Source organism: Falco naumanni, chromosome 7, assembly GCF_017639655.2.
Source record: "Falco naumanni isolate bFalNau1 chromosome 7, bFalNau1.pat, whole genome shotgun sequence".
Taxonomy (NCBI): domain Eukaryota; kingdom Metazoa; phylum Chordata; class Aves; order Falconiformes; family Falconidae; genus Falco; species Falco naumanni.
In genome coordinates, this window is record NC_054060.1 from 6,628,088 (window position 1) to 6,643,476 (window position 15,389).

Consider the following 15,389-nt stretch of genomic DNA (forward strand, 5'->3'; position numbering starts at 1 on the left):
CTCACCGGCGCTGCTGCAGCGGGGGCAGCCCGCTCCGGGGGGCCGGGGCGCCCTGCGGCCGCTCGGGCTGAGGGAAGAGGCGTTTGCAGGGCGCCGGGTCCCTCTGCCGACGAGCCGCCGAAGCGCTGCCGGTGCTGGCGGAGAGCCGCTGCCCCGGGCGCTCGGCCCCGGCGCTCCCCTCAGCCTTCAGCTGCGCGGGGAATTAGGGAAAGGCCTTCAAGGAGGGGGAGGCTGACGGGCCGGGGAGGGGGGCAAGGACCCAGGACAGCGGCCTGCCTGGGGGTACTGCAGGGCTCCCTCCGCCACCCGTGAGAGCGCAGCAGCCTCGGGACCCTCCGAGGGGGCACGGCCTGGGGCTGCGCAGCACCCGGCGAAGGCGGCGGAGCAGAGGCCGCCCGAGCCCGGGCAGGGGAGCGGCCGCCGCGCTCCCGTCACCTCGGGGCCGCGGGGGGCGGGCCGCGGGGCGGTGCCTGCCCCTCGCTGCCTCGGCGTTCGGCTGGGCGGCCTGGCGCGGCTCGGCGCTCGGCAGTGGGGCTGGTTCGGCGCGGGCTGGCGGCGCGGCGGGGCCCGGCGGGATGGTGAAGCTGACGGCGGAGCTGATCGAGCAGGCGGCGCAGTACACCAACGCCGTCCGCGACCGCGAGCTCGACCTGCGCGGTGCGCGGGCGCGGCGGGGCTCGGCCGGGGGCGGCCTGTGTCGGGGGGGGGGCGGCGGGGAGCCCACGGCCGTGGGTGGGTGGCGCGGCCTGTGCCGGCTGGCGGCCTGCAGGGGCGCAGGGCTGAGGGCTGTGATGGGGCCTGGGAGGGGGCCTGTGATGGGGCCTGGAGGGGGCTGTGTTGAGGCCTGGGGCCTGTGATGGGGCCTGGAGGGGGCTGTGTTGAGGCCTGGGGCCTGTGATGGGGCCTGGAGGGGGCTGTGTTGAGGCCTGGGGCCTGTGATGGGGCCTGGAGGGGGCTGTGTTGAGGCCTGGGACCTGTGCTGGGGCCTAGGCGGGCTTTTGATGGGGCTTGGGAGGCCTGTGATGGGGCTTAGGAGGGAGGGGGTCTGGGTTGGGGCCTAGGGGGCCTAGACGGGCCTGTGGTGGGGCTTCGGGCCTTCAGTGGGCAGCAGGGCAAGGAAAGCCGGCGGGGGAAGGTTGTTGGAGGGGTCTGCTGTGGCCGGGGGGTTTGACGAGGGGAGGAGGTTAAAGAGGCCCCAGTGGCAGGAGAACCTCGGTGTGTGTGTGAGGGAGTGGGAATTAGGGGCTAGTGGTGGGGGTGGCACTTGGGGTGTTTCCTGAGGAGGAGGAAGAGGGATGCTTGGAACAGGCTGTGGGGGCTGTTGGCTTTGAGGGGGAGAGTTTGGTCTGTGAGTGATGTGGGGGAGAGTCGTTCTGGAGGTGTTTAGGCTGAGACTATCTGCATTCTCGGTCCATCCTGATATGCCCCCTACACACTCTGTCTCATGCTTTGTTCCGCTTTCCTGTGCGTATCATCTAATTCTGTCTTATGCTTTCTCCCCAGGTTATAAAATCCCAGTTATTGAGAACCTGGGTGCCACTCTGGACCAGTTTGATGCAATTGATTTCTCTGACAATGAGATTCGTAAACTAGATGGATTCCCTCTGTTGAGAAGGCTGAAAACTCTTCTGATGAATAACAATAGGATTTGGTAAGCAGTTATATTTTGGGCAGATGGGGCCCTGAGGCAGAGGTAAATGGTCTTGGGAGAGAAGTGTGCCTGCATCTTTTAGTGCTGGGTAGGTGTAGAGGTGTTAGTTTTGTGGGAAAAAAAATTGGCCCTGAGTCCTGTATAAGCCCTCTTTGAGTTTCCTGGCACATTCTGTGCAAAAGTCAGTCTTTGTTCTTCAGACATCAATGAGATGCAGAATTTGAAATTTGGCCAAAACTTTGGATTTCATCAGTCATCCCCATAAAGACAAGAAAACAGGGGTTTTCACCTGCAAGTGAATGAATGTAAATCTTATATTATGTCTAATACTTTTACACCAACAGCTGGTATTTATTGCCAGCTTTATCAGAAAAAGTATTGTAGTGGATGCTAACCCAAACTTCTGCTAGTGTCAGACTGGGTTGTTTTACAGGGAGATCATCTGTGTTATCATATTTCTGTGTGTGTGTATCTTTTCACCATTGCTACTTTCTGGCCTAAGTTAAACCTTTGGTATTTGTCCTTTTTTAGTCGGATTGGTGAAAACCTTGAACAGGCTCTGCCCAGCCTGACGGAGCTCATTCTTACCAACAACAACATTGCTGAATTGGTAAGCTATCAATGCAAGATAAATCTAAACAAGCTTAAGTTTTGTGTTTGTCATCTTTCTAAATGAACTTTTTTCCTGAGAATAGTGTTATATGCTTTTGTTAATAGTTGGTTGTTTTTCTTTAGAGTAATATCATATGGGTTTAGTAGTAGTAAATGGTGTACATATTTTAATGAACGTAAATCACAGCATGCAGCGGAACAGCAATCACAAAGTCTTAATGGGTTTCCTGTTAAACTAATTGCAGTAATTCTAATTAGTGCCAATTACTGATTCTCACTGGTCTCTAAAGTAGTTATGAGTTCAGGAACTTTGTTTTCAAATGTTTGATTTTTCACTAAATGGACTTAAGATTTCTTACTGTGTTCCCATTATGTAGGGTGAACTGGATCCACTATCAACTGTTAAATCATTGACTTACCTGAGGTACGTGATCTTGAAAAGAAAACCTACTCTTTCTCTGCTGCTTGAACTGTGCTGCTGGCCTGGCTCTTTGCTTTGACCTGGAATGCTCTCCTTTTTATGACCTGTGACAGAACCTTTATGCCTAAAAATTGAATCTATAAACAGCGTTTCCACTACACTTCAGAAATACTTGGTATTGAATGGGTGAGGCTTTCTAGTAGTGACAGGCTGTTGGACCAATGAAATGTAACATCTCTGTAAACCAATATGCAAGCGCTGAAGTAACCTTAACCTTTAAAAAACTAAAAACTAAAGGTTTAAACTGTTGTTAGAAAATACAAAAATTAAAAAACTACTTTTCAGTAATGTTACATTTGGTATGAGGGACAAAAAAAAGAAAAGCAGTTTGAGATTTTTTTAGTTGACCAGTGTCCAGGTAGGAGATGTGATGGTTTAGTTATTTGTTGGGTTTTTTTAATATTTTGAGGTTGTTCTTTATGCTGTTCTTCAGTAAAATCTACTTAATTGATAAAGTGCAAGGATTTACTATAGTTTTTATAATATCAAAGAACAGTGTTACTATGCGTATTTAATGCTGTTATTCTTTGTCCGTTATAGCAGAAGGTACATGAATGCATTTTAAGTATACTAATGTATTTCAAGATACACGTTTTAAAAAATATTTTATATTAAGAACCTCTTTATAACCTTTATTTACTTATAGCATTTTAAGGAATCCTGTAACAAATAAGAAGCATTACAGATTGTATGTAATCCACAAAGTTCCCCAGGTCAGAGTGCTGGATTTTCAAAAAGTGAAACTCAAAGTAAGTCTCTTTTCTTTTGATTTAGCACAAGATGAATTCCTCTTTTTTTCATATTACATTCTTGACAATTCAGCTGTAACAGTAAGCTTTTTGCCATGGTTGTAAGTTGTATTGAAACTATGTGTCATAAGTGGCTCTAAAACATGGTCTTTGTTTTCTTTCATGGTTTCATTCTGTTAAGGATATAGTCTGTTTAATTATGTTTAATTAAGTATTAGTACCTTTGTTTGTTTAGTCAATCTTTTCTGGCCCTCTGGTGTTGGTAGAAAGACAGACCTCTAGAGAAAGAAATGAGCAATTGCAGCATAACCCTCTGCTTTCAGTGAAGATGAATGTGGGGAAGAGTTCTTACTTTTAAGAGCACTAGGTTGATATGTCTTGAGTCTGAGTGTTTGGGCAGTGTTTATGTGCGTGTTCTAACATCTAGTCTCCACATGCCAATGTTCACTGATGAAGATGAGCCAAAGCGTCTTTCTTTGCAAAGACAGCAGTTTTGCAAAATGCGATGTTCTTAAATTAACTTTGTGTGTGTGGTATCGCTGTAGGAGCGACAGGAGGCAGAGAAAATGTTCAAGGGCAAACGGGGTGCACAGCTTGCAAAGGATATTGCCAGGAGAACAAAAACGTAAGATAAAAAAACCAAATTTACGCTGGCGTTCTCCTTCAGAAACACCACTTTCTTTGTGTGGTATTAGGCAGTAAACTGAAACATCAGCTACTGGCAAGGGTGCCTTAAGAGCTTTGGTAGCTAGAAGTGCCTTGTCAAAGCATCCCGATTTTTGGATGGTGTTGAATACATCTCAGAAACATTTTTGAAAGAGATGTTTGGTCAGGGTGGATTGAGTTAAGTCAACAAGCAGGAAACCTTAATTTTATTTTTTCTTTTTGTTATTTAACTGCAGAGAGGTGGCTATTGTTTATTTTATTGTTTGTTTCTTTTTTCCATAGATGATTGTTAACTGAATTTTTTTTTTCCTGTGGAATATAAGCAGCAAAATCTGGTGTAGTTAGGAGGATAAATGCAGATGAGAATCTTTTAGTTATTACAAATTATGTTTATTTAGTTTAATTCTTAAGTGATACATCATATATTTTGTTTAATCTTTCATCAACCTATTTGGAAATCGGAATTTGGATCATATATGGCAACAGCATTTCCAAATTCATAGTTAAATAAGCCACCTTGAATGTATTTAACATTTAAAACTATAATAAATGCATTCTAGCTGTATTTTATGAGTGGAAAGAGGTTCAGCTCTGTGACAGTTCTAGAATAAGTAGGTGATTGAACTTAATAGCTCAATAAACACGTGAAGAAAATCAGTGGGGCTGCAGAAGAGGTTGCAGCTCTCTGAGGCTGGGTTAGCACTTCAGGAAATTCTTTCCAGCTGATCAGCCTGTAACATCCGTTTTCGCGTACTACAGATTTTTTTTTTTTTTTTTTCTTAAAGCTGCAGCAGATAACCTTTTTCTTCTAAGTGTTAAGATCACATGCAGTCTTGTGTAGGCTTTTACACAGGCTGTGTACTTTACACTAGATGTGAGAACAGGAAAGGCGATTTCAGTTACTCTGTATTTATCCACCCTGCTTTTGTAATGTGACAGACCATTTGAGTGTTCAACAACATCCAAATTGAATAGCTTTTGTCAGCTGCTTAATTCATAAAGTTAAGGTCTGCGTCTCTTTACGAGCAGATGAAAAGGTGGGTGGGGAGTGGGAAATGGAACGAGGACAAGTTGCTGGTGTTTCTGAAGGAGGCAATTCTTCACTGTATCAGTTTGTTAACAAAGATAAGATACTACACTTGATTGAATGAAATGCTTCCAAACCTGCTTTGGAAGTTAGAGAAGCATGTACTCTTCAAAAGGTGTAATGGGTCTTTATTTTTTCTTGGAAGCTTCAATCCAGGTGCTGGTCTGCCAACTGACAAAAAGAAAGCTGGGCCCTCCCCAGGGGATGTTGAGGCGATTAAGGTAAATGTGTCAGGACAGTAGGCAAATGTGGAGGAGAAAAACTGTTGTGGATCCAAACTGAACAAATGTGTCCTTCCTCCTGGCAACCCCGACTCTGTTGGGGTGAATACAACAGTGTGTCCTAACTTTGCTTTAGGTGCTTTTTCTGTAACTTTTCATCTGTTACAACATACTTGGGTTTTGAGGGCTTAAATGAAACACTGGTCTGAGAGTTCTTCCAGGTCAGAGCAGCTTGTTTAATAAGGAGGAGAAGAAAGATTGTGCTTTGCAATTTATAGTTTTCTAGAACTAGGAATTTTGCAGAACTTCCTGTAGAAGCTTAGTGTCATTTAACTGGAAAAAAATTTGTTCTTATGTTTATTCTAAACAGACTGACATACTGTATGTGAAGATTCATCGTGTTCTTTTGTCTGTTTTTTTAGACTGCTATAGCAAATGCTACAACTTTGGCTGAAGTGGAGCGACTGAAAGGCTTACTACAGGCTGGTCAGATTCCTGGCAGAGAACGAAAATCAGGTAACTCTATACTTATATTACTTTTGTTTCCCAAACAGAATCTACCTCTTTGCTGCTTCCTGATGCTTTATGTGGTCTCAGTAGGGAGTTATGTTGGAAGGGGCAAAGAGATAGAGAACTGAAAAAATGGTTTAAAACGAGTGTAACTTTTATCTAGTCAGTATGACTGTGAGCCCCATCTGTAATGCTCTGTAGTTGGCATAATACCTGCCTGGCCTCTGGAGGTTCCGGGCTGTTACCTGGGCTCCCTAGAGCAAGGTGCCAGACATCAGCCTGAAGTGCTTTGCTGCATTGGCTAACTCCAAATGCTTCACCCCAGTTATTTAAAAAAAAGAGATTAGTTACAAAGGATATCTGGAGTCTGTTGTTCTAAGGAGTAGTGCCTCGGGTGGCGCTACAGGAGCATGTCTCTGGGAGGTCTCTGCACCCACAAACCTTAACTGCAGACTGGCAGTACTGTCTGTTTGCTGCCTGTTAGTGCTACGTGGGTTTTTCTTTCTGGTTCACGTTAATGAGCTGCCCCTCTTCAGAGGGGTGACAATTAATACTGTCCCTGTGGGAAAGGAAACTAACGCGTGTTAACCGCCCTAAGCGCCTGTCATGCCCTTTCAGGCCCGTCGGAGGACGGTGAGGAAGAAATGGAGGAGGACGCAGTTCCCAACGGCTCGTAGGCCCGGACCGCGCCCGGCGCTTCTCCCCCGGCGCCCGCTGCTGTCACAGGCCGGTCTCCGTGCGGGGGCTCGGGCCAGCCCCGCCGTGGGCAGGCGCCCCCGCCCGCTGTCCTTGAGCATTTCGCCGGTCAATAAAACGTTTCCTTTTTCTCCCGGTGGTGACGCGTTCCCTGCCCGGTACCGGGCCGTCGGCACGCCCGGAAGGGGCTGCGGGCCGGCCATGGCGGCTGGAGGGGGAGGACCCCTTCCTGCCCGCTCTGATTGGCTCCCCTGCGCCTTCCCATCTCTCATTGGCTGGCAGGGCCGTGGTACCCATCCTGCTGCCGTGTTCCCATTGGCCCGCGGGGGGGGCGGGGAAAGAAGCGTCGCTTTCTGGTTGGTCCTCTGGCCGTGAGGTGGCGGAGGACGAGGAGGGCGGTGATTGGCGCGGCCTGAGTGGGGCGGCTGCCGGCCGTGAGGCGGTGGCGGGCGATGGAGCTGGGGGGCGGTGGGCCCGCGGCGGGTCCCGGCCCGGCGGCGCTGGGGCGGGGGGGCCTCGAGTTCCTGCAGCACACGGGTGAGGGGCTGCCGGGGCCGGGGGGGTGTCCCGGGCTGAGGGGAGGTGAGGGCGGGCGGGCTGAGGGCGGCCCAGCGGAGCTGCCCGCCCGCTGAGGAGAGGAGCCGCGTCCCGCTCCTCCCGGCTGGGTGGGCTCCCTGCCCCGCTGCCTGCGCTCACCTCCGGCTTGTCCCCGTCCCAGTGGGCTCCCTGCTGGCCAGCTATGGCTGGTACATCCTCCTGGCCGCCGTCGCCATCTATTTCCTCGTCCAGAAGATCTCCCAGGGCCTGGCGAGCAGGCCCGGCAGCCTGGCGGCAGCGGCTGACGCAGCGGTGGGTGAGTAAAGGCAAGCTGGCGCTGGAGCGGGGCGGGGGGGGCCCGGCGCCCTCAGGGGCTTTATTTCATAACGACGGCAAAGGGATTCGGTTCTGAGGGGCTGTAACCGGCAGCCGTCGTGTCACAGCGTCCCTGGGGACAGGCTGGGCCCAGGGAAGTGCCCCTGGAGGGCCGCGTCCCAGAGCAGCGCGGCGGGGAGTGAAGGAGCGGGGCCTGGCGGGACGAGGGGACAGCTGGGCCCTGGCGGCAGGAGCTGAGGGAATGGCGGTTAAAAGTAGTTGTGGCAGTTATCAAGTAACTTTTACCTTTGTCAAACAAACCCAAAACATCCACACCGAAATACTGTGTGTGTGTGTGAAATATTTTGATTTTTTTTTTTTAATAATACTCATAATCTATCTCTCCTTTCAGTTATTCCTTCACAGTTGTTTCTCTGGCAGGATTGTGTACCTTTGGGGTGTAACTGCCTCTTGCCTGTGTTACCTTCTCAAGTGGGGCATAGGTTGTTTCCTGCAGGGTTGTGATCCTGCTTCATTTGGAGACTGGCTGCCGTGAAGCACAGGCTGTGCTTACAGATCTGTCAAAACAATAAGGGCTTGGCCACGCCAACATGGAATTGTTGGTATCATGGAATCACCAATTCCTTTGCCATGTTGGCATGGCAGTACATGGAGCCCCAGAAAATATTATTTAGATGCCCTTATCCTACTGGTGTTCTTTTTTTAATGCTAATTAAATCTTGATCTAATAGCCGAAACTGCCTATAAAATGAAATCACTGAAAGTACTGAAATTTCTTTTACATATTAATCCCTGGATAGTAGCAAACGTACAAGGAGACAAACGAATGTGTAGATACTTCAGCTACTGGAAAAAAAGATGGCAATATTTGCTTTTCTTTGGGTATAATTTTTCTTTTGACTTCTCCTAAAGGCCAGTCATGAAGAGAAGTGGTGGTTCAATGTAGGTTTTCTGAGACTGCCAGTTTTCTCTTGAGATATGTGTGATATTTTTAAGTAATTTCTCTGCTGATGGAGCACATTAAATCTGCCAGTGATTTGCTGCCATAGTGAAACAAAGCAGGGCCAATTGCCAGAAGGAGTAGGAGTGAATGTGGGCTGGTTGCCTCATGCTTCTGCGTATAAGAAGTTCTCTGGGTAAAAATGGAATCCCTGCAAAGCATGGGTAATATTTCTGAATTTATTTGTATCAAACAAATCCTTCAGAAATAGAAGGAGGTATGCTAGAAGTGTGACTTCTAATTTTTCATGGATTTGTTACATCTGTGTCCTTATTCGTTATAATCCCATTAAAGTAATTGCTCATAAATATTAGTGTTATGAAATCTAAATCAGCGTATAAATTACTGTAAAAGATTATCTGGAAACTGAACTTGAGCTGTGATTTTCTGCAAAACAGCTGCAGGGAGAGATGTGAGCCTTTTCTTATTGCAATTCCTTGAGGATAACATCTACAATTTATTTTGAATAGCTTTGCAAACTTTTTCCAATTTCCTAGAACCGGATGTGGTGGTTAGAAGGCAGGAAGCTTTGGCAGCAGCTCGCCTCAGGATGCAAGAGGAGTTGAATGCACAAGCAGAAAGATACAAAGAAAAACACAGACAGGTAACCAGAGAGCATTTCTTTCTTTAACTCATAAATTTGTAATCAAGTACTTTGCTGCTGTTATAGAAAGGTTTATTCCATGCTAGATACCAGAAGAATAGGAGACTCGCTCTGTGCTGGAATGTCAGTGGTGGGTTTTTCCCACCCTTGTTTACCTGGACCACTTTTGATAGGGTTTGATCCACGGAGCAGTAACGGGTAGTAGGTGTCATGATGGACCTCCAATAATACAAACATATGCTGTAGTGACCTGATGCCTTGATGCTCTTTGTTGATTAGGGTGATTAATACATATAGTATTCTGCTGCTTCCTGAAGTAACTGGTCTCTGGGTTTTTTTTTTTTTGTTTTTCTTTTCTTTTTTCAGGCAAATCTGTACTTAGAGAAACTTAGTGATATGAACAATAAATGGCTGGAGGGGATTTACTGGCGTTTAGATTAACTGTACTACTGCATACATGTATTTTCTGTTCTTAATGACAAATACAAGTTCTTAGAAATGTAGCTTAGCATTGCTGTAATTTGATGGGTTCAACTTCAGCCTGAGATAATGAGGAATAGTGTATTGCTATATGGGGCAGCACAGAGAAGCAGACATGAATCAGCATGGCGATAATATTGCTCATTAATCCCAACTCTTCTTCTGTTTTTACTTTTGCAGTCAGATACATTCAGCCCTCTGTTTATAGCTGATGCTTCAAGAAATGTTAGTAGTTAAAAACTAATGAAAAGTCATATTGTGGAAGGAAATAGCCACTGTGTAGAAAATCTAGGTCTAGTGTGTGTGGAATTGGGGAGCTTTGCTTTCTTTGACCGGATGGAGTAGCTACCTCGTTTCCTTTCTGTTTGTTGAGAAGGCGGCAGTCTGTCTTAACTACTAATTTATTTGGTTTTGTGGATAAATTGCTTTAGAAGAGAGCTGCGAGAACTGTTGATAATGTATATTGGGATGTAAATATGTAGATGGCTGTCTTGTCCATTAGAAAAGCTTCTTTTTCTGCAGAACCCTACATTGTGTATTAAATTGCTATCATACGCAATATTCTTTCCTTGGTACTTTTTGTAAACTCGGGACTTAAGCTTGCTGCTTAGTTCTGTTTTACTTTCAAAATGTTTTTAATCATCAAGTGGGCAAAAGAAGCTGCAGACACAGTCCGTATATATTGAGGAGGGGTGGTTGTTCTATGCTTAGGAAGATGTGGATGTTTAAAAAAGTAAATGTTTCCATAAGCTTGGAGATAACTGCATCAGATAATGATAGATGCCTTGATTTTTGATGAGTCTGTTGTAGCTGTTTCTGTACCACTGGCAATTCTATCAGTTCTGAAATCTTAGTCTTGCATATCTTGAATTTATTCTGTAGCTTGAAGAAGAGAAGCGAAGGCAGAAGATAGCAATGTGGGAAAGTATGCAAGAAGGAAAAAGCTATAAAGGAAACCTGAAACTGAATCAGGTAACAACTGTGTTAATCAGGTTACAATTATGTTTATGTGATTAGATTAGATTAAATTCATGTTGATTACATTCTGAGTAACTTTTTGCTTTTGTGAACAGCAAGAAGTAGAATCTGGTGCCTCCACCTCATCAGCAGTCCCAAAATCTAAACCAAACAAAAAGCCCTTGCGAGGAGGTGGTAAGTATGGAATCCTTAAGATGCTCTGTTTCAACTCAGAATATTTATCCAGCTACACACATAGTCATTGTACATTTTTTTCCCCCTCCTTCAAGGAGGAAACAAAATGTGCCTTACAAATGAGCTCTTTATCTTTAATTAGTGTGGTCTGCTTTGCAATTTGTGCAGAAATTAGCAGGAAGTTTCTATGGTGCTTTTCCCCAGGAAAACAGAGTTTCAGTTTTCTTGTAAATGCTTTTGCCATAATTTACTGAGATTTTTGTCACTCAAAGTTATTGATTCTTGCCATATTCCTGGCATTCCTCCCGCATTATTGTAAAAGCTCAATAATTTGTTAGCTAGTCTGTCTTTCAGCCACCTGTAGTACGATCTAAATAGAGGAAGAGGATGTTTTACTTTGTATTACGTTGAAGATGAAAGACTTTGTTATGCAAAATGTGGCCTTATTTATCAGATATCACAATAATGACCTATTGAATATATAGATCCTGCAGTTGTATAAACTCTTATTAACTCTCGCAAACCACCAGAGACTCTTTATCATTGCACTCACTGTCAATTGCTGAAATCATCTTGATGGATGAACTGCTTTATATGGCCCTACATAGCCCACGTTAGGATCACTGCCGTTATCGGCCATGCAGCTGGTCCCCTTTCTCTCCTCTTGACCAGACAGCCTGTGCCATACCTGCAAGTGCTAATTTGGGTACAGTATTTTAATTACAATTTTCCATAGTGGAAGGGAATCATCTAGACAGCCTTAATCATATCAGGCTAAAAGGGAAAGCCACTTAGGGTGCAGCGCTGAGTAAGTCACTTGGTTAAATATATGAAGCCTAAAGTTTCTTGATTAAACATATTAAACCTCAATAACAGTGCAGTGCTGAAATGTCTGCTTTGAATATTTTTACTGATAACATCTGAAGGAAGTGACCAAATGATTTGTCTTATGTTACCTAATATGAGTGCAGTCTAATGTCTGATCCTGTCAAATATCTTTTATAGCTCTTGTGGAGGATATTTAGTGCTATGGGGGATGAGAAATGCATGGGTAATAGCTGTGCTAAGAACCAAGATCAGGGCAGCTAGGTTGAAGCACCCTTCCAGCTGCTACATGTCATAGTTTCATCCTAAGCAAAACCTTTCCTTAAGTAATAGATTATAGAATTAGAGGTTGTCTTATGAGGTAGATCAGCATGAAGGGAAAGAACCATCTGCCCTATTCTGCTGCTGAATTAAGCTAGGAAGCAGAACTTGGCTAGTATGAGAAAAACAAACTTCAGTGATGCTTGAAGTTTCAATGGAACAGGTTTCTTTGAAACCTGCTTGGTTAGCAACGCTACTAGGTTTTCAGTTGTCTTTTTCTTTGCCTTGTACAAAACAAATTGGGGATGTTTGCCAAGTTTTATCCTTCTGCGTATGTACTTGAAGTTGGCTGTAGTTACAGCATTGGGATGTTCAACTAAAGTATCTGTTGCCTTACTGCATACAGTGGCCTTTTCGAATTCTTTAAAAAGTGTCTTACAGTAGTGAGTGGATTTACCTTTTGACCTTCAGAGTCTTCCTTGCAGGACTGGAATAAAAGATTATTTTAAGTCCCTTTTAACTATTAGGGCACTTGCGGAACAGATACACTTTTAAAGAGTTTACTGTAAGAGTTACTGTTGCTGCTCTGTTTATTCTGCAGAGCAGCATTAAAGCTTTAGTGCAGATTTAAGAGAAATTAAATGGTAATTAATCCACATTGATCAAATTAAAACACAGGGGTTTTAATTTTGTAATGCTTTTACTATTAGTGTTTTGCAATGGCTTTTACTATTAGAACTACAAAAAGAAATTATCTTAAGTCTGGATATTTTCTCTGCTTTCGTTTTCCTTAAAATGTTGCCTATGTAGTAAGCATAAACAAGGTGGAAATAACTGTGAGACTTATTTTTGGTGTTCCTTGTATATTGGTGAAGGCCTGTTAAGGATGAATATTAATATGATGGGTTTCTCCTCTGTACTTCTAGGCTATAACCCCCTGTCTGGAGAAGGAGGTGGAACTTGTTCCTGGAGACCAGGCCGGAGAGGTCCGTCAGCAGGTGGATGAGGCTAACCTCCCTAGTGTCTCATGTCACTAGCAGGCTTGATCTTACCCACTGTCTAACTGCCTACAGTTTGCATGTCACAGTGACTCCTTTGGGATTGGGTTTAGTGCAGGTGTTACCTTCAAAACAAATTTACACTATTTCCAAATAGTAATGCAAAAGCTAATACTACACAAGAAAAATCCTCATAGAGGGGCTGAAGAAAGAAATAATTTCAGTGTAATCAGTTAGTTTTCACTCTTCTGTAGAGAGGAACCATAGTCTCCAGCCAAGGTGAATCACCTGGGATTGTGAGATTGGGGTTCTGTGGCTGGCTATTCAAAAATCTGGCCTCAGGCAAATTTAATTATCTATGCTCAGTTTACCTCTGTAAAATGAGGATATTTACCATCCTTAGACATGTTTTACCAGATCTATTGTGTTTTGCTGGAAGGTACTTTAGAGGGAAAGAGTATTATCATTGGCAGATACCTTGAATTTTAGGCAGAGGGACTTTCAGAAAAAAACCAGATGAACTGCCAAACACCATGGATTTGCACTGAAGGCCAGTTATTGCAGGAGAGTCTCTGTGACAAGCTACCTTGAATGATGTTTTCCTTATAAATGGTAAACAAACCAGTGAGGATTACTGATGCTAGACAGCAGATGGGGGGTTTCTTGCTATTCTTTTTTTTTTTTAATTTCACCTGCTTTGTAAAAACAAAATACGATTAATATTAAATATAATTGCAAACAAATAATGTATCTAGTATTTAGTCTTGTGGTTTTCTACAGCATCTTTTTATATAGAAGGCATATATTCTAGTGCAATAAATGTGTATAAAGCAAGATGAGAGATCAAATGAAATTAGTTTCATTTGACTGCCACCATAAACAAAAGAGTTTCTTCAGCTGTTCTTTTTGGCTTTTAACAGTTTTGTTTTATTTGGGTGTTCTATGTTCCAAACCATGCTTTTACAAGAATGACTTCCGAGTTAAGACCAAGTCAAGTTTTCCCAGGTTTAAAAAGTGAAACTCCCTGTTCTCTTACACACCCCCTGTAAGTGTGGTTCTGAAATTGGATAGACTGCATTACTGGTTGTTAAGCTCTCCAGCTGTACTTGAATCTAAATCAAGAAAACATGTAACAAAGCATGCTCTAATAGAGCAGAGTGGGTTTCTTTACAAATAACTGTCAACCAGTAGGGTTTGAGGAGGAGGGCATTTGTGGGCATGGTCAGCTTAAACACTGCAGGGTACTCAAAGGGGAAAAAGCCCAAACTCTGCTGAGATCTGCCTGTTGTGGGCAGCAGGGCTGTGTATGGCTTTAGCAGTGCAGTATCAGGGTTACACCCTGGGGACATTAAGAACTCACTTTGTACTACCTTCTGTTCTGAATGTGTCTCAGGGTGGGAACTGAGAGCTGGGCTGCCCTGAATAGCCCAGCTAGATGCTGAGGTGAGTTCTTACCCTGCTGCCAGCTTGTGCAGCACAAAAGGTAAGGGTGGTTCGTGCTGAAAAGGGCCTCTGGCTAGAAACATGTCAAACCTGCAAGTGAGGGACTGTAAGGAGTAAGTACTTGAAGCATGTGTTGTCTTCGGCTTTCTGGTGTAACTAGCACTGTGGGTAGAAAACAAAGTTAAAGCTGGTCATCGTAATTAAGCTTTCCAAGCATCCCGTCCCCTTGGTAGACTTTCTAGCACAAAATGCAACAGACAAGTAAAATCCAGGCTACCTGATAAAGAGTGAAATAGTTGCTGTCAGCTTTACAAGTGTTCCTGTGTCTGATTACTGTTACTGAGCTTGTATATAGGCGTTAAAGTATGTATCAGTGTTTCATTCGCATAGCTTAGAGCTGCTTGAACACTTGTTTCTAAATACTTAAGCTTGGAATATTTGTGTTTGTCAGTACGTATGAGTGCCAACTTTGAATACATTGTATACATATATATATATCTCCTGCTCTACATGTCAGGTGATCTGCGATTTTTTTCTTGACTATAAAAGTAACAGGACTGTGTTACTAGTGAGTTTTAAAGTTGCCAGCTAATAGAAAGGTGAAGAACCTTTTGAAGTGTGCGTTCAAGTGTTTGTAGGAGATGAAGTGAGAAGGCTATTAATGTTCCTATGGAAACTAGTTGTCATTTCCTGGCTTCTGTGTGGTTTGGTATGTAAACTTATATTTCCATTGTTGTAACATAGACCAGTGTATGTAACTTCAGGTTTTATTCTTTAACAAGGAAAAAACTAAAATAGAAGTGGGGAAGGATATTTTCAAGATCTGAAGGTTCTTCATCAGTAAAGAGAACTAAGCTGTTATCTTACTCATGCCTCTGGGGAACATTTTCCCCTTGTGTTGGGGAAACAAGCAACAGACTGAGGTGTTGTCTTCAGAAAAACAACTGGGGGAGGTGGTTGTCTTCAAGAAGCAGAATTCTTTGTGTTGATAAAATGGTAAGGATGGGTTGATTTAATTCAGTAAAAACATTTTAAGAAATAAATAAGCAGGTCTGAACTGAACATATGCTAATCTTTCTC

General features: G+C 44.2%; 2 protein-coding genes across 2 annotated transcripts; both read left to right on the forward strand.

Annotated features, from left to right (window-relative positions):
- The first annotated feature begins 519 nt into the window (after positions 1 to 519).
- On the forward strand, positions 520 to 6,804 carry SNRPA1 (small nuclear ribonucleoprotein polypeptide A'). The gene is made up of 9 exons (XM_040602016.1): positions 520 to 657; positions 1,504 to 1,651; positions 2,183 to 2,261; positions 2,641 to 2,687; positions 3,391 to 3,493; positions 4,039 to 4,118; positions 5,392 to 5,467; positions 5,890 to 5,983; positions 6,596 to 6,804. Exons 1-9 carry the CDS (start codon positions 576 to 578, stop codon positions 6,652 to 6,654), a joined length of 768 nt encoding a protein of 255 aa, XP_040457950.1. The 5' UTR covers positions 520 to 575; the 3' UTR covers positions 6,655 to 6,804.
- A 270-nt stretch (positions 6,805 to 7,074) lies between these two features.
- SELENOS (selenoprotein S) lies at positions 7,075 to 15,371 on the forward strand. The gene is made up of 6 exons (XM_040601859.1): positions 7,075 to 7,210; positions 7,392 to 7,526; positions 9,044 to 9,150; positions 10,513 to 10,602; positions 10,704 to 10,782; positions 12,795 to 15,371. Exons 1-6 carry the CDS (start codon positions 7,126 to 7,128, stop codon positions 12,872 to 12,874), a joined length of 576 nt encoding a protein of 191 aa, XP_040457793.1. The 5' UTR covers positions 7,075 to 7,125; the 3' UTR covers positions 12,875 to 15,371.
- The last annotated feature ends 18 nt before the right edge of the window (positions 15,372 to 15,389 follow it).

Excerpts from the sequence above, each read along its gene's own strand:
- SNRPA1 (XM_040602016.1), top strand. The coding sequence starts at position 576 with ATGGTGAAGCTGACGGCGGAGCTGATCGAGCAGGCGGCGCAGTACACC. Across the intron at positions 3,494-4,038 it reads TTCAAAAAGTGAAACTCAAA|GAGCGACAGGAGGCAGAGAA; the intron begins GTAAGTCTCTTT and ends GTATCGCTGTAG. Across the intron at positions 5,468-5,889 it reads GGGATGTTGAGGCGATTAAG|ACTGCTATAGCAAATGCTAC; the intron begins GTAAATGTGTCA and ends CTGTTTTTTTAG.
- SELENOS (XM_040601859.1), top strand. The coding sequence starts at position 7,126 with ATGGAGCTGGGGGGCGGTGGGCCCGCGGCGGGTCCCGGCCCGGCGGCG. Across the intron at positions 7,211-7,391 it reads CGAGTTCCTGCAGCACACGG|TGGGCTCCCTGCTGGCCAGC; the intron begins GTGAGGGGCTGC and ends TCCCCGTCCCAG. Across the intron at positions 9,151-10,512 it reads ACAAAGAAAAACACAGACAG|CTTGAAGAAGAGAAGCGAAG; the intron begins GTAACCAGAGAG and ends TTTATTCTGTAG.